The sequence below is a fragment of the Mustela erminea genome, chromosome 12, assembly GCF_009829155.1.
Source record: "Mustela erminea isolate mMusErm1 chromosome 12, mMusErm1.Pri, whole genome shotgun sequence".
Lineage (NCBI taxonomy): Eukaryota > Metazoa > Chordata > Mammalia > Carnivora > Mustelidae > Mustela > Mustela erminea.
In genome coordinates, this window is record NC_045625.1 from 26,420,929 (window position 1) to 26,436,021 (window position 15,093).

Consider the following 15,093-nt stretch of genomic DNA (forward strand, 5'->3'; position numbering starts at 1 on the left):
AGCTTGTATTACAATTTAAAAACAAGGGGCACCTGGGTGGCTCAGTGGGTTAAATCCTCTGCCTTCAGCTCAGGTCATGGTCTCAGGGTCCTGGGATCGAGCCCTGCATCCGAGCCCTGCATCGGGCTCTTTGCTCGGCGGGGAGCCTGCTTCCTCCTCTCTCTCCATCTGCCTCTCTGCCTACTTGTGATCTCTCTCTCTCTGTGTCAAATAAATACATAGATGTCTTTAAAAAAAAAAAAGAATTGTGTAAGACTGATGATTCACAGACCTGTACCCTTGAAGCAAATAATACATCATATGTTAATAAATAAAATAAAAATTAAAAAAAATTTTTTTAAAGATTTTATTTATTTATTTGACAGAGAGAGATCACAAATAGGCAGAGAGGCAGGCAGAGAGAGAGAGAGGAGGAAGCAGGCTCCCCGCTGAGCAGAGAGCCCGATGCGGGACTTGATCCCAGGACCCTGAGATCATGACCTGAGCCGAAGGCAGCGGCTTAACCCACTGAGCCATCCAGGCGCCCCTAAAAAAAAATTTTAACAAAAGGATGTTCTCTCTCTGTCTCTCACTGCCCCCCACCACTACACCCTGCCCAGCATGCTCTCCCTTTCTCTAAAAAAGAAAAAGTGACTCAAAAGGAGGGGGGATGGGTGAAATAGGTGATGAGGATTAAAGAGTACATTTATCATGATGAGCACTGAATAATGCATACAATTCTTGAATCACTGTTTTGTACACCTAAAACTAATGTAACACTGTATGTTAGCCATACTGGAATTGACATTTTAAAAAAACTAAAAAAAAAAAAAAAAAAAAAAAAGAATCAAAGACAAATTGACTTTGAGACATAAATTCAAATCTAGCATGACTTCCTCATGATTACAAAAAAAAAAAAAAAAAAGGCAGGATGTGGAAAGAGATTAGTAGGGGTCAGATTGTTATAGTCTCTAAATTCCAGGCTGGGATGTTGGGATTTGAGCATGTTGTAAGTGGGAAACCACTTACAGGTTCCTGAGCAAAGGGTTATTTTAGGAAACGTGATTTGGCAGGAGGAATAGGAAGGGCATGAGTGGGATGAGTCTGGGGTGGGGAGTTGACTGGGGACCCAGAGACCCAGATGTCTCCCTCCTAGTCCTTGTCCCTTAAGCTTCCCGGCTTAGATCCCCAAAACCTCCACCCCCATCCTGACTCTGCCACCACCTCCTCCACCATTAAAATACAGTGAATATCTCAGCATTACGAATCTTTAGGTAGTTTTTCAGTCCAAAGGAAAAAATAATAACTTGGCTTTCTTCCTAAGTCACCTAAAACAGGGATCAGCTAATTTTTTCTGGAAACACCCAGACAGTCTATATTTTAGGCTTTTTCAGGCCATATGATCTCTGCCACAACTATGCAACTATGTAGAGAGAAAGCAGTCATAGACAACACAGACAGGATTGGAGATGGCTGTGTTCCCATAAAACTTTATTTACAAAAATAGGTTGGGGGCTAGATTCGACTCACAGGCCAAGTTTATCAGCCTTTAATCTAAAAGCACATTGTGTTATTCTTCTTAGAAAATAATTCCATTATTACTCAGTGCCTCTAAAGCTTTCCCGACCCTCCCTCTTAGACACTTCCCATACACAGCCCCATCCCCGTCTCTAGTTATGAAAGGAATGCCAGTGACCATAGGCAAAGCAGTGTGTTAAAGTGAAGGCCCTGTGGATCTAGCTCTAGACAGCGCCCTGTCTCTGCCAGCTGTGTGATCTGACACAGAGCGCACAACCTCTCTGAGCCTCTCTCTGTTTCTTCACAGACGAAATGGAGGAAGTAGGTGCAACTTTATAGGATTTTTGTGAAGATCACATGTTTTCAAGCATGCAGCCTAATGACTGGCATGGAATAAGCATTCAATAAATAGTTATGAACCCACACTGAGTCTATAAATAGCCCGAATGAGGAGAATTCCATTGCGGATCCAGCCTTCAGGCCAGTAGCGGTGCTGGAGAGAGAAGCAGCAGAGATCACAGAAACACACACGAGGCTAGATAAGAAGGCAACGCAAACTTTGAAGACGCTGTTACAAGATGGATTTGTATCAAATACTTCTGATGAATCATTTATTAGCCAGCCCCGCTGTGCCAAATCCGCTCGGCTGCTGGTGCAGTTCGGCAACACGGTCGCGCGCTTCCATCCAAGTAATAAGATCCGGCTCTTCATCCACAGACTTGCAACAGCTGGTGAGTGGGAGACCCTCGTGTAAACAGCCTCTTCTGAGTTCATTCTTCCGGCCTCATGGGACCAGTCACCTTCGCTTCAGCTGAAAAATAAACACATCAGGAAAATGAATGCTTCTGTCCTAGGGGAACACGACACAATGAGAATCAATCAATAACAAGAAATAGCGTGGGGTCATCTTTAGAGAAAATGCTGTGAAATGGAAGAAGGCTAAGTACAAACACACACACATACACGCACACACACATTAACAAATAAGAAAAGACCCTAAGTTCAAATCTTGATCTTTTGTCCTCATCAGCTTTTTTTTTTTTTTAAAGATTTTATTTATTTATTTGACAGAGATCACAAGTAGGCAGAGAGGCAGGCAGAGAGAGAGAGGAGGAAGCAGGCTCCCCACTGAGCAGAGAGCCTGATGTGGGGCTCGATCCCAGGACCCTGGGACCATGACCCGAGCCGAAGGCAGAGGCTTTCACCCACTGAGCCACCCAGGCACCCCTCATGGTATGTTTCTTTACACTTGTGAGAATTAAGAACAGTCCCTGAATAATCATGATTGTCCTGTTAGTGTTTGCCAGTGTTGGTGTCAGCATTATTCTTTGAAAAAGATGTTTTCAGAATAGCTGAACAATGAAGTCAAACAAACATAATGAATCCAATTCAAAAGGAATCTGAAAAATCTGAATCTATGATACTCTCCAAGAGCCAAACCTGAAATTCACATGAGACTCGGGAGTTCCGTCTCCTGTGACTCAGCAGTAGGACAGGTCAAACCAGGAAGATGGGTGTTTCCATCATTCGGTTCAGTTCAAGAAACGGTGACCGAGTACAGTGTACCAAAGCCGGCAGCTATGTGCTGTGGTTTTATAAAAGGATATCCTTATTCTTAGGAAATACATAATGAAGTGGTTAGGACTAAAGGGCCATGATGTATGCAAATCATTCTCCAATGGTTCAAAAATATTGGGTGTCCCTATAGAGAGAGAGAGAGGGAGAGAAATGTTTAACAATAGGTGTGACAAGAGTCCTAGTGTTCTGTGTACCATTCTTATCCCTGCAGCTTTTCATAAGTTTGAAATATTTTCCAAATAAAAACTTTTTAAAAAGCCCAGTAGGGTGGGTTAAAAATAGAAAAGAAGCATTGACTCCAGCTCAACTATGAGACAAGCACAGGGCGGCAGCAAGGACAAGCAGAGGGGATGATGCAGTCCTGACAAGACGCCAAGAGAGCTTGCACTTGAACGAGGGGACATACAGTGGCTCTAGGATTCAAATGTACAGTGGAGTCAGGCTAAGATCACCCTGAAACACATCGCCCTGGTGGGCCCTGCTTGTGCCCAGGCCCCTAAAACGGGTTGTATGTGGCACTAAGACTAGTGTTGCTTGAAACCCTTGCCCCGTGTTTCATTTTAGGGTTTTAGTCCCGAAATTTTTGTTTCCCATGCCAATTATTGCCTTTTTGCTGATCCCCTGCCAAAGATTTCTCCCCATCTTCAATCCATTTGGCAAACTGCTGATAGAGTAAATCCCTAAATCATTTCTCTCATTGCATCATTTCCTCACACAAGAAGTGACGATGCTTTCCTATGTTCTAGAACACCGTTTCTAAACTTTGCTGTCTCATCACTTCCATGTTTTACGATTTCACATACTTCGATTTGAAGTTTCAACTTTCAAGATTTTTTTTCCTGCCACTGAAACAAACAGAAGCTATGATTAGATCGATACCCGAGAGTGGCGGATGCTTAGTTTCCGTCTTACGTTCTGAACACTAGGCTGAAGCCCAAGCTGTGATTTGTCTGAAACTGACATAAAAGTTTTCCTCCTGCTTTTGTAATTTAGATACACTTTTTAATTTTAGAATGGTTTTAGGTTTGCAGAAAAGTTGTAAAAATAATACAGAGAATTCCCATATACACCACACCCTGTTTCCCTATTGTTTGTATCTTACATCACTATGTACATTTGTTAAAATTAATGAACCCATATTGGTATATGCTAATTAATTACACTTTATACTTTATTCAGATTTCATTAATTTTCCTTAATGTCCTTTTCTATCCCAGGATCCCATCCAAGGGACAACACTACAGTTAGTTTCCCTTCTATTCTGAGACTGTAAAATATTGTTTAAGAAGCCAAATATAAAAAAATAGTCTTTTTTTTAAAACATAAAATGCGTGTTTATTTCAATCATCAAAGATGGCTTAACACTAAAATCTCACCATATACCCAATTATTAGTATAAAAGAAAATGTATGTAGGGGCGCCTGGGTGGCTCAGTGGGTTAAAGCCTCTGCCTTTGGCTCGGGTCATGATCTCAGGGTCCTGGAATCGAGCCCTGCATTGAGCTCTCTGCTCAGCAGGGAGCCTGCTTCCCCCTCTATCTCTGCCTGCCTCTCTGCCTACTTGTGATCTTTCTCTGTGTCAAATAAATAAATATCTTTTAAAAAGTTTTAAAAAAAGAAACTGTAGGTATTCATTTGTATAGATACAGTAAAGGAATTTGATAAAATTCAACATTCATACATAATTTAAAACTCTTAACAAACTAGGAATTACCTTTCTTTTTGTTAATCTTTTATTTTTAAATAATTTTAGATTTCTAGAAAAGTTGTAAAAAAGAAAAAGGACTCCCGTATCACCTTCACCAAGATTGGCAATCATTTACATTTTATCACATATGTTTTATTAATGCCACTCTGTCTATACTACTTTTCTGAACCATTAAAGAGTAAGACATGAAATCTCTATGATGTGTGTAGTCTCATTGAGTAAGATTTTATACGACACTTTACAATCATTATCTTTCCTATTGCCCTTGAAGAGTAGGGGCCGTAGGAAAGTTAGATGCTGTGCATCTAACAGTATTGAACTCATCCCGAAGCATTATTATAACATTCATTGCAAGACTCCCTGAATTTTCCCTTTATGTCAGAACTTCTGGGAGCCCAGATTTCACGTCCAAGACTAGATCTAATTAGCTAATCCAATAAAGTTTGCTTCTTATACAATAAACCGCAGTTCTCTACACAGGACTTCACACAGAGATTTCCTGAAATCTCGTGTTTGATAACAGAGGGTGCTAAAATGAGCTCTCACCATCACTGGTGGAAAGTACCTCAGTAACATGACTGCCGGTATTATTCCCTCTGGCCAGGAATATTAGAGTGTCCTTTAAGGAAAACTATGGTATCAGCTGCCTTTAAGCTGCCAGTGATTTTTCTCTGGTTCAATTATCAGGAGTCTATCTATTAACCTTGCTCAAAGAGCTCATTAGCTAATAGAGCTAATTAATAGGCAAAGTTTAAGTGCCCTTCCTAGCCTCCAATATAACATGGGCTCTGCATTCTTTTCAGTACCTTTCATTTCAGTATTCCTTTCATTTTCATTCATTATTCCTTTCATTTTCCCCTGCATAGCTGGAGTAAAAAGAAGGCGTTCATGGTAACATCTAAACAAATGGCCATATTTTTCCCACCAGGAGTGGGTAATTTCCCATTCTCTCTCTTAAGGAAGAGAAACAATACCCTTTTGTCAGACAGTTTTTTAGATGGAAACAACTTAAATTCCGTACCCTTTAGTACCCTACTAGGGAATAGTATCCCATTAGCAAAGAGCTAATAGTTATAAAGATTTCAGACACTGAGCATATTTGACAGCAACTCTTTCCAAAAGAAATGCTTAGCATGGAATTTTAAACAGCCAACATGGGATTTTTACCAGTTCTATTTTTTTTAAGCTTTTTGATGTTTCCCTTGTCTGTTTAAAAACCCAGTATAAAATTAAAATGAATTTTTACAAAAAGAAAAATTTATTAATAATTTCACCATTGTAGCATACCTATTTCAGGATTATGAATTCCCCTTTATCTTTGGCTAAGCCTGTGTTCTTTTTACCTCACATTTTATTATAAGCATTTCCTATGTCTCTGGTATTTATTTTATGTATATTTTTAAGGGTTATATAATATTTCATTAAGTAGATGTATAATTATTATTTAAACATTTCCCTAATGTAGTTGAAAAGGGGAAAGACTTTTTCTGTTTTCTTTTTTTTTCCCCTTTTGTCAATTTATTTTTACTACATAATCTCTTTTATTATCTATCTGAATTTAGCACTTTTTAAAAAAGAGTTATTCGTTTGAGAGAGCGAGCGAGCAGTGGGAGAGGCAGAGAGAGGGAGTGAGAGAATCTTTAGTCAGTCTCTCCCTGAGCATGGGGCCCGACATGGAGCTCATTCCCAAGACCCTGAGATCACAACCTGAGCCGAAATCAAGAGTTGGTTGCTTAACTGACTGAGCCACCCAGGATACCTTGAATTTAGTTCGTTTGAAAATGTTATCTTGCACCTTACTTCAGTTTCCTCCAAGTCATTTTGTTGTTTTCTCTTTGTTTTGATCTCTCTCCTGTCATAGAGACTTGACTCAAGGGTCTGGTAATTCTTATTTAAGAATGGGGCCTTGACCCAATAAAACTTACTTGTTTGAAAAAAAAAAAAAAAAAGAATGGGGCCTTGAGCAGTGCCTGGGTGGCTCAGTCAGTTAAGCAGCTGCCTTTGGCTCAGGTCAGGATCCCAGGGCCCTGAAGTGGCCCTGCATCAAGCTCCCTGCTCAATGAGAAGTCTGCCTCTCCCTCTCGTCTGCCCCTGCCCCTACCTGTGCTCTCTTGGTTGCGTTCTCTCTCTCTCAAATAAATAAAGAAAATCTTAAAAAGAAAAAAAAAAAAAAGATTGGGGCATGAAAAGCTAGTTGGAAGTTTTTTATTTGTAGGTAGAGTTGAAGTGCTTCACTCATGGTGATTTGGCTGGGCCTTTTAGTTGGAGAACCTGTGTTAGTTTCTTGAGGTATTTTCTCTTGGCCTAGTCGGGTTCCCCAGAGAATAATTTTCCAATTTCCAACTTAGTGGGCAAAGGCCCAGTTGCTAGGATTCCAGGAGCTGAAAGAAGGAAGAAGGCGTCAGGTCCTCTCTTCCAGTATTCAGACTTCCAATTAATCCCCCTGATTTAAGTGTGGTAGCTCTGCTTCTTATATCCCCTTAAATTCTATTCTAGCCTCTTTAGAGAATACCCCTCTAGCTGTCTGTTGGGGATAAGAAGGGGCCGTTGTCTGACTTCGCAGAATAGAGGATGGTGTTTGGAAAAGTTTATTTTTTAACAGACATTTAAAAATTTTAATGACAACTTAAATGCAATAAAGTACACAAATTTTAAGTATACACACCTAATGCAGTTTTGCATGTGTACGTATCCATATAACATCCAGATTGGCATATAGAATATTTCCAGCACCCGGGAAGACTCCCTCATAGCCCATCAGTCAAAACCCTCCACAAAGTAACCATTATTCTCTTGGGTTTTACCATAGATGACTTTTACCTGTTCTTAAACTTGAGTTAAAGGAAATCACACTGTATGTACTCCTTTGTGTCTAGCTTTTTGCTCAATATTGTATCTGCATGATTTATTCATGTTGTTTCAATTTAGTTGTAGCTCATTCTTTTTCACCTCTGTGTAGTATGCTATTGTTTAAATATACCACAATTTATTAATCCATTTGAATATTGTGGACATGAATAATTTCCACTTTTTACTATTTTTTTAATATTTTTTTGAAGATTTTATTTATTTTTACTTAATTGAGAGAGAGAGAGAGAGGGAGAGAGCACAGCAGGGGGAGCAGCAGGTAGAGGAAGAAGGAGAAGCAGTCTCCCCTCTGAGCAGGGAGCCTGATGTAGGTCTTGATCCCAGGACCCTGGGATCATGATCAGAGTTCAAGGCAGATGCTTAACCAACTGAACCACGCAGGCAACCCTTTACTATTTTTTTAAATTGTAGTATAGTTGACATAGAGTTTTTTCCAGTTTTTGGCTCTTATAAATAATCCATTCATGAAGATTATTAAGCATATCTTTTGGCGCACATATGCCCACACTTCCATTGGGCATATACACAGGAGTGAACTTGCTGGATCTTAGGGCATATATTTATTTTTAGCTTCAATAATACAGCAAATAAGTTTCCAATGCGCTTGAACCAATTTGTTTTCCCATGAGCAGTGAGTGAGAGGTTCTTTTGCACCACAACCTAGCCAACACCTTAAATTTTAGTCATTTCGATGGGTGGGTAGTAGTATCACATTATGATTTTAATTTGCATGTCCTAGATAACTGAAGATGGTAAGCACATTTTATATGCTCACTGAGCATTTGACTGTTCTCTTTTGGGAAGTGCCTGCTCAAGTCTTTTAACCATTTGGGTTGTCTTTTTCATACTCATTTGCAGAAATTCTTTATAAATATTGGATAGGAACTCTTTATCAAATGTGTATTGAATAATGTCACTTTTCCAATCTGTGGCTTGTCTTTTCTCTCTGTTAGTGGTGTCTTTTGATGAGCAGAAGTTCTTAGTTTTTATTATGGCAAATGTAAGGCTCAATTTTAAGCAACTTAAAAAGGAAAATTTTGTTTAAAAATCAGGGTTGTCTTGGGGCGTCTAGGTGGTTCAGTCAGTTAGGCATCTAACCCTTAGTTTTGACTCAGGTCATGATCTCAGGGTCATGAGATCAAGTCCCACATCTCAGCGGAGACTGCTTTAGATTCTCTCCCTCTGTCCCTCCTCTGGCTAGGGTGTGTGTGTGCACGTGCTCTCTCTGTCTCTCTCAAATAAATAAATAAACAAACAAATATATCTTTAAAAAAAAATCAGGGCTGTCTTTCTGGGTTTTCTGCAATGCACTGCAATAAAACTTGTGCTGAGCAAAAAACCATCTTTGTTCCAAAGTTCAGGGTTATGGCTCTTGTTCTAGCTCTCATCATAATAGAACGTTACCAGACACAAACTCTGTACCATGCTACTCTGTGATCTCTGGGGTCCACCTTTGGTCTAGAAGACCACATTGCAACAAAGCTTTGGTCCCTAAAGAAATAAGGATAAAACTTCCAGGCCCAGAGAATCACTGTCTCTGTCCCCCTTCCATATACTTTGTTAATAAAATAATATCCTTTTGGGTGTTTTCTTCAATCCTGCAGATGCCTCCCCCCAGCTACCTTCAACCAAGTGAAATGGAACAACAGGCATTCTATTATACACAAATGATAAGGTTTTATTACTTCTAACAAGGAGTGGTCTGAATGACAGTTGGCCTACAAGGTAATTATTGACAAAGAGAAGGCCTATAAAGCAACTATTCAAAAACTAGAGCCACCATTTAACTGTTTTTAGCCAATGAAAAATGGTAATAGAGTCAAAGTACTGTTTTTGGTAACCTTGGAAAATGTTGGAAGTAGGCCAGAAATGGAAGTCCTCAATCAAGACTGGTTTATTGTGCACAGGAGAGACTGGGAATTCAGTAAGTATTTATCAGATGAATTTGAGGATGCTGGGCTGGACATGTGGAGGCTCTTGGAACTGGTCAGAGTTACACTCTCTTTTCAGGTTCAATTCTGAATAGGAAGAATAATTATTTTTAAAATAATGTTTTCCTAGGGGCGCCTGGGTGGCTCAGTGGGTTAAAGCCTCTGCCTTTGGCTCAGGTCATGATCCCGGGGTCCTGGGATGGAGCCCCGCATCGGCCTCTCTGCTCGGTGGAAAGCCTGCTTCCTCCTCTCTCTCTGCCTACTTGTGATCTCTGTCTGTCAAATAAATACCTAAAATCTTAAAAAAAAATAATAATGTTTTCCAAATTAATTTATAAATCTAGTAGTCTTCTACTTAAAATTGCAGAGGACTTTTTGATAATAAACAGTTACTAAGTGATTTTATATATCAAAGGATAAAAAATGCTATATGGAAAAATAAAGGATATTAAGCAGACAGGGACTGTGGTGGTTGGGTCACTCTTTTCTCTAAGTAGTTCAAGGAAGGAGGTACTGATAAGGTAACATTTGTACTGAGACCTGAGGCAAATGAGGGCACGAGACCTGTGGAAGCAAGTACAAAGGTCCCGAGTTACCCCTGGTTATACGGAGAACAGAAGGTGCTGGAGAAGGTCTCCAGCTAGCACAGAATGATTGAAGACAGAATGGTAGGAAATGATTTGAGAGTAGCAGTAGATGGGTTAGCGGGTGGAGGGTGAATCATGTAGGGACTCCGAAACCTATTCTATTTATTCTGAATGAGAAGGCGAGCCTTTGGAGAGTTTTGAGCAGAGGACTGATGAGATCAGACTTAGATTTTAAAAGGATCGCTCTGACTCTTGTGCTGAGAAGAAAACGTAGGGGAACAAGGCTGGAAGCAAGAAGATGAGTTAAGAACCTGTTCCATTTTCCAGGTAAGCATAAAGGGTAGCAGCAATGGAGGAGGTGAGAATGATCGTATTATGGCTCTCTATGGAAAAATAGAGTTGACAGGATTTGCTAATGGGCCGGGTGTAGGGCGTGAGAGAAAAAGCATGGTCAAGGATGATTCACAGCTTCTGTTCTCAGCCAACGCAAGGCCAGAGTGGCTATTTACTGAGAGTTCAGGTAGGGAATGTCACATTTGTCATGCTTATTAGAAATCCAAGTGGCGATGGCAGGTAGGCAGTTGGAGAGGCTTAAAAATGAATCTGCATTTCATCTAGAAGAATAATGGGCAAGAGTTGCTATTAAATAAAATTTCAAAATAAAGATTAAGGTGGGAATTGGCTTCACAGACATGAAAGTGCAATCTAAAACTACAATAAACAAAACTGATGCAGAAAACCAGAGAGATCAATGAAACAAGAAATATGCCTTGAAACAGTTCCTCCAAGGCTTCTCTGCGTTTAGATTTAAGCATTGCTGTTTTTACCATTGGCAATGAGCTCTGAATCTTCGTGACGATTTAGCTCTAAAATTTGCTCAGGTACGCAGTTTTCCCAATGGAAACTTCTTTATTGTTTGTCCCTCAATATACATAATTATTATCAAAAAATTACAGTAATGCAGAAAGCTGTACTCTCATATCCCTCCAGGTTTTGAGATAATCTGTGGTTTTTTTTGTTTTTGTTTTTGTTTTTTTTATCCTTCGGGTCTTCCTTCTAGGGCATAATAGGAGTTGTGTGCCTGTGGATCTGGAAGAGTGTCACTCAGCTGAGAGTGAGCCCAGCTAATATCCACTGCGGAGATGTGAATGCAGCTTTGTTTTATTTTTTTAATCAAATTCCCAGTAACTCATTACTGGTTAAAACAAATGTGGCTTTGTTTTATTTTTCAGATTCCCAGTAACTCATTAAAGCTTCCTACACCATTCAAGAACACTGAGATTTATTAAAATATGGAATAACTTTACTAATATCACAGTCATAGTTAGGGTAGCAAATACATACCCTGTAGAATGTTTCCCAGGTGACACACCTCCTGCTAAACGCTCTGTATGCACCAAAGAATAGGATCCTCTTCACAATCCCTCTTTTATAGATGGGGGAGCTTAGGGTTTGATGAGCTAAGTAACTTATTTCAAATAAAAAAAAAAAAATAGCAGAGCCAGAATCTGAACCCAGATGTGGCTGATCATAAAGTCCAAAGTCCAAACTCTTGGCTTATTAATTTACGTCTTGGAAATTTTAAGGGGTCTACTGCATATGATAAAACATCTTTACAAACCAGTGGGGGAAGGGATGAATTAGTCAATAAATGATTTGGTGGAAATTCGTTTAATATTCAATATGGGCCTCTTTTCATATTATATAACGAGATTATTTCTGGCTATTAATAAATATGAAAAATGATAGAATCATTGAAAACACAACATACCTTATATCTTAATGTTAAAAAGAAAAAATATGTGAAAAATAGAAGAATATATAGGTAAGTATTTTATTGATTTAGGAGAATAGGGAAAAACTTGAACAAAAAACTGGAAAAATAACACAAAATAAATCAATTTGTCTATCATAAAAATATAAACCACTTATACATAAAATATCACTAGCAAAATTAAAAGACATATTACAAATAAGGAAAAATAGCTGCAATGAATATGACTGAAAAAGTGCTAATATCCCTGATATCAAAAAATCTCTTATCCAACAGGAAGGAAAGCAGTGAGAGTTCAATAGCAAAATTGGCACAGGACATGAACAGAGAATTTACAGAAGAGGAAATATAAAGGACTGATAAATTAATGCAAAATATTCAACTCACTAATAAAGAAATGCAATGTTTTTACAAGAGACTATCATCCATCTTCTGGCTTTAGGGTTATCAGAAGTGAATGAGAATGGCATCAGGACTATTTGCCAGGTGTGGGAAAATGGAGACATTCATAGACCTTAGTAAATATTTACTTTAGTAAATTGGTACAACCTTTCTTGAAAGCAATTGGCAACATGTATCAACACTCATAAAGTCCCTTTACCTTTTGACCTAGTGATACCACTTCCGGATGTCTATCTTAAGGAACCAATCAGCAGTGTGATAAATACAAGTCTACAATCATAAGATTATACATAATCCAAAAGTTTAATGATAAAACATTAATATGAGGAAATATAAATCCACTATCATAATCATGTTTCTGAAGAATATTTAATGATCTTCAATATGTTTGTGTTATATTTATTTATATACCTATAAATATTGTTAAATGGTAAGGACAGGATATGAAAGTTTCTATGTATATATGTTTTATCACTAACTGTGGAAATGAGATATATAGGTGGATAAATATTATAGATACATAAATATATAGCAGGAAATAAAATCATACAATTAGTTAATTGTGGTTAGGGGGTTAGGGGGTAAAGTTTTCTCTCTTTTCTGGAAATATTTTCTACATATATTAAAAGGAAAATGTGTTACTCTAACTTAACTTTAACTTAACAAGAACCCTTAAAAGTTCATTGCTTTTTAAAGATTTTTTAAAAAATTTATTTGAGAGAGAGAGAAAACATGAGAGGAGAGAGGTCAGCGGGAGAAGCAGACTCCCTGCTGAGCAGGAAGCCCAATATGGGACTGGATCCCACAACTCCAGGATCACGACCTGAGCCAAAGGCAGTCGCCTAACCAACTGAGGCACCCAGGCATCCCAGAAGTTTATTTCTTTTTACCTAATAAGTCAGTCAAGTTCCAGGAATGTATCCTTAACAATGAAAAATGATAAAGACAAAGATTTCTATGCAAAAGTGATTGCTTTAACATTATTAATAACTCTAATTTTGAGAGGGAACTGCTAAATTCAATTATAGAAGAAAGACTGAAGAAAATATAGTACATAAAATGAAAGAAGGTTGTAAATCTATTAGTCCTATCTGCTAGGAATTTTTAATAACACACAATAAAATTCTCATATTTTATGTTAAGGGAAAACAGGACAGAAATTATTCAATATGTATTTAATTTACTGTAACCTTTTATTTTTAATATGATTTGGATTAGATAGATAGTAGATGGATACCCACATGCACTCTCTTCATTTATGTATAGTCATTTATTTACTCATTTATTCACTTATTTTTCAATTTTTCCATTTAACAATTTCTTTACAGAGACTGGACTTGAATCCAAGCTCTGGCAAAAAAAAAAACTGGACTTTGGGCAAATTACCAATCAATCTTCCCTTAGCCTCTGTTTTTTCATCTGTAAAATGAAGAACACCCGTTGTGCAAGAGTAAATGAAGTAAATGCATACAAAGACCCAGAACAATGACTTACTCATAAAATGTTTTCAGGAAATAGCAGTTGATAGTATTTAACTGTTACTTTAAAAAAGGAAAAAGACTTAGGAAGCAAAGAAGTAGTGAGGAACCAAAAATGCATGGGCCTAGAGAGACCCTCACATCCTCCCAGTTAGGGGAATCATTTACCTTATAATTTAAAAATAAAGGCCTCCTGGGTAGCTCACAGTGGGTTGGGCCTCTGCCTTCAGCTCAGGTCATGGTCTCAGGGTCCTGGGATTGAGTCCCGATCGCTCCCCGCTCAGCAGGGAGCCTGCTTCCCCCGCTCTCTCTCCCTGCCTCTCTGCCTACTTGCGATCTCTCTCTCTGTGTCAAATAAATAAATAAAATCTTTAAAAATAAGTAAAAATAAATAAAAACAAAACCCACAAAATATACTACATTTTCAGGGCTTCAAAGGAATGTAAATGCCAATGTAAATCAAAGCTCAAATAAGAGGAAATAACGTTAGGAACGGTGCAAAGCGCTGAGTAACCCCAGCAAACGCTCTCATGCGGCTCACCAACTATGATATTGCCACCTTGTGGAATTAATGATACATTTCACATCCCAGGGCATTTGCGATTTTACTTTGAAGTAATTTATACACAAAGCCTAAATTCTACAAATATTCTTACCAAAAAAAAATTAACATGCAACAAGAGGAGATCAAATAATAAATTGTTCAAACTTGTAGAAACGTAGAATATTATAGTACAGGGAGTTTGGTGAACAAAAGAAATCACCATAATTCTATCACTGCAAATCAGTAACATCATTTTAAGATTATTTTTATCATTTCATCCCACTTTTCAAATTTCTTTTTTTTCAGTTTTTTTTTTTAAGATTTTATTTATTTATTTGACACAGAGAGAGCACCCAAGCAGGGGGAGCGGCAGGCAGAGGGAGAGGGAGAAGTAGGCTCCCCGCTGAGCAAGGAGCCTGACACTGGGCTTGATCCCAGGACCCTGAGATCACAGCCTGAATCAAAGGCAGACCCACAACCTACTGAGGCACCCAGGCATCCCAGCCCCCTTTTTAAATTTCTTAGCTAATATCATATCATTAGCATTTTCCATCCTGTGGCATCCTTCACAATGATTTTTTAATGGTGACCTACCATTCTATTGAATTGATGTGCCATACCCTAGCTCAACATTCCCAGAATGCTGGGCATCCAATCTACTTCCAAGTAAAATGTCAGTTTATGGTGATAGTTTCTGTACAGGTGGATATTAATGTCTTTACTTGGT

The 15,093-nt window shown here is 38.4% G+C and overlaps 1 protein-coding gene across 1 annotated transcript in view; it reads right to left on the reverse strand.

The window, feature by feature from the left end:
- Positions 1 to 2,080: 2,080 nt before the first annotated feature.
- Positions 2,081 to 15,093, reverse strand: part of SLC44A1 (solute carrier family 44 member 1) — a 197,330-nt gene continuing 184,317 nt past the window's right edge. Inside the window, exon 16 of the mRNA XM_032306475.1 lies at positions 2,081 to 2,308. Coding sequence (XP_032162366.1) covers positions 2,294 to 2,308 — 15 coding nt within the window. The 3' untranslated portion in view covers positions 2,081 to 2,293. The remainder of the gene's footprint in view (positions 2,309 to 15,093) is intronic.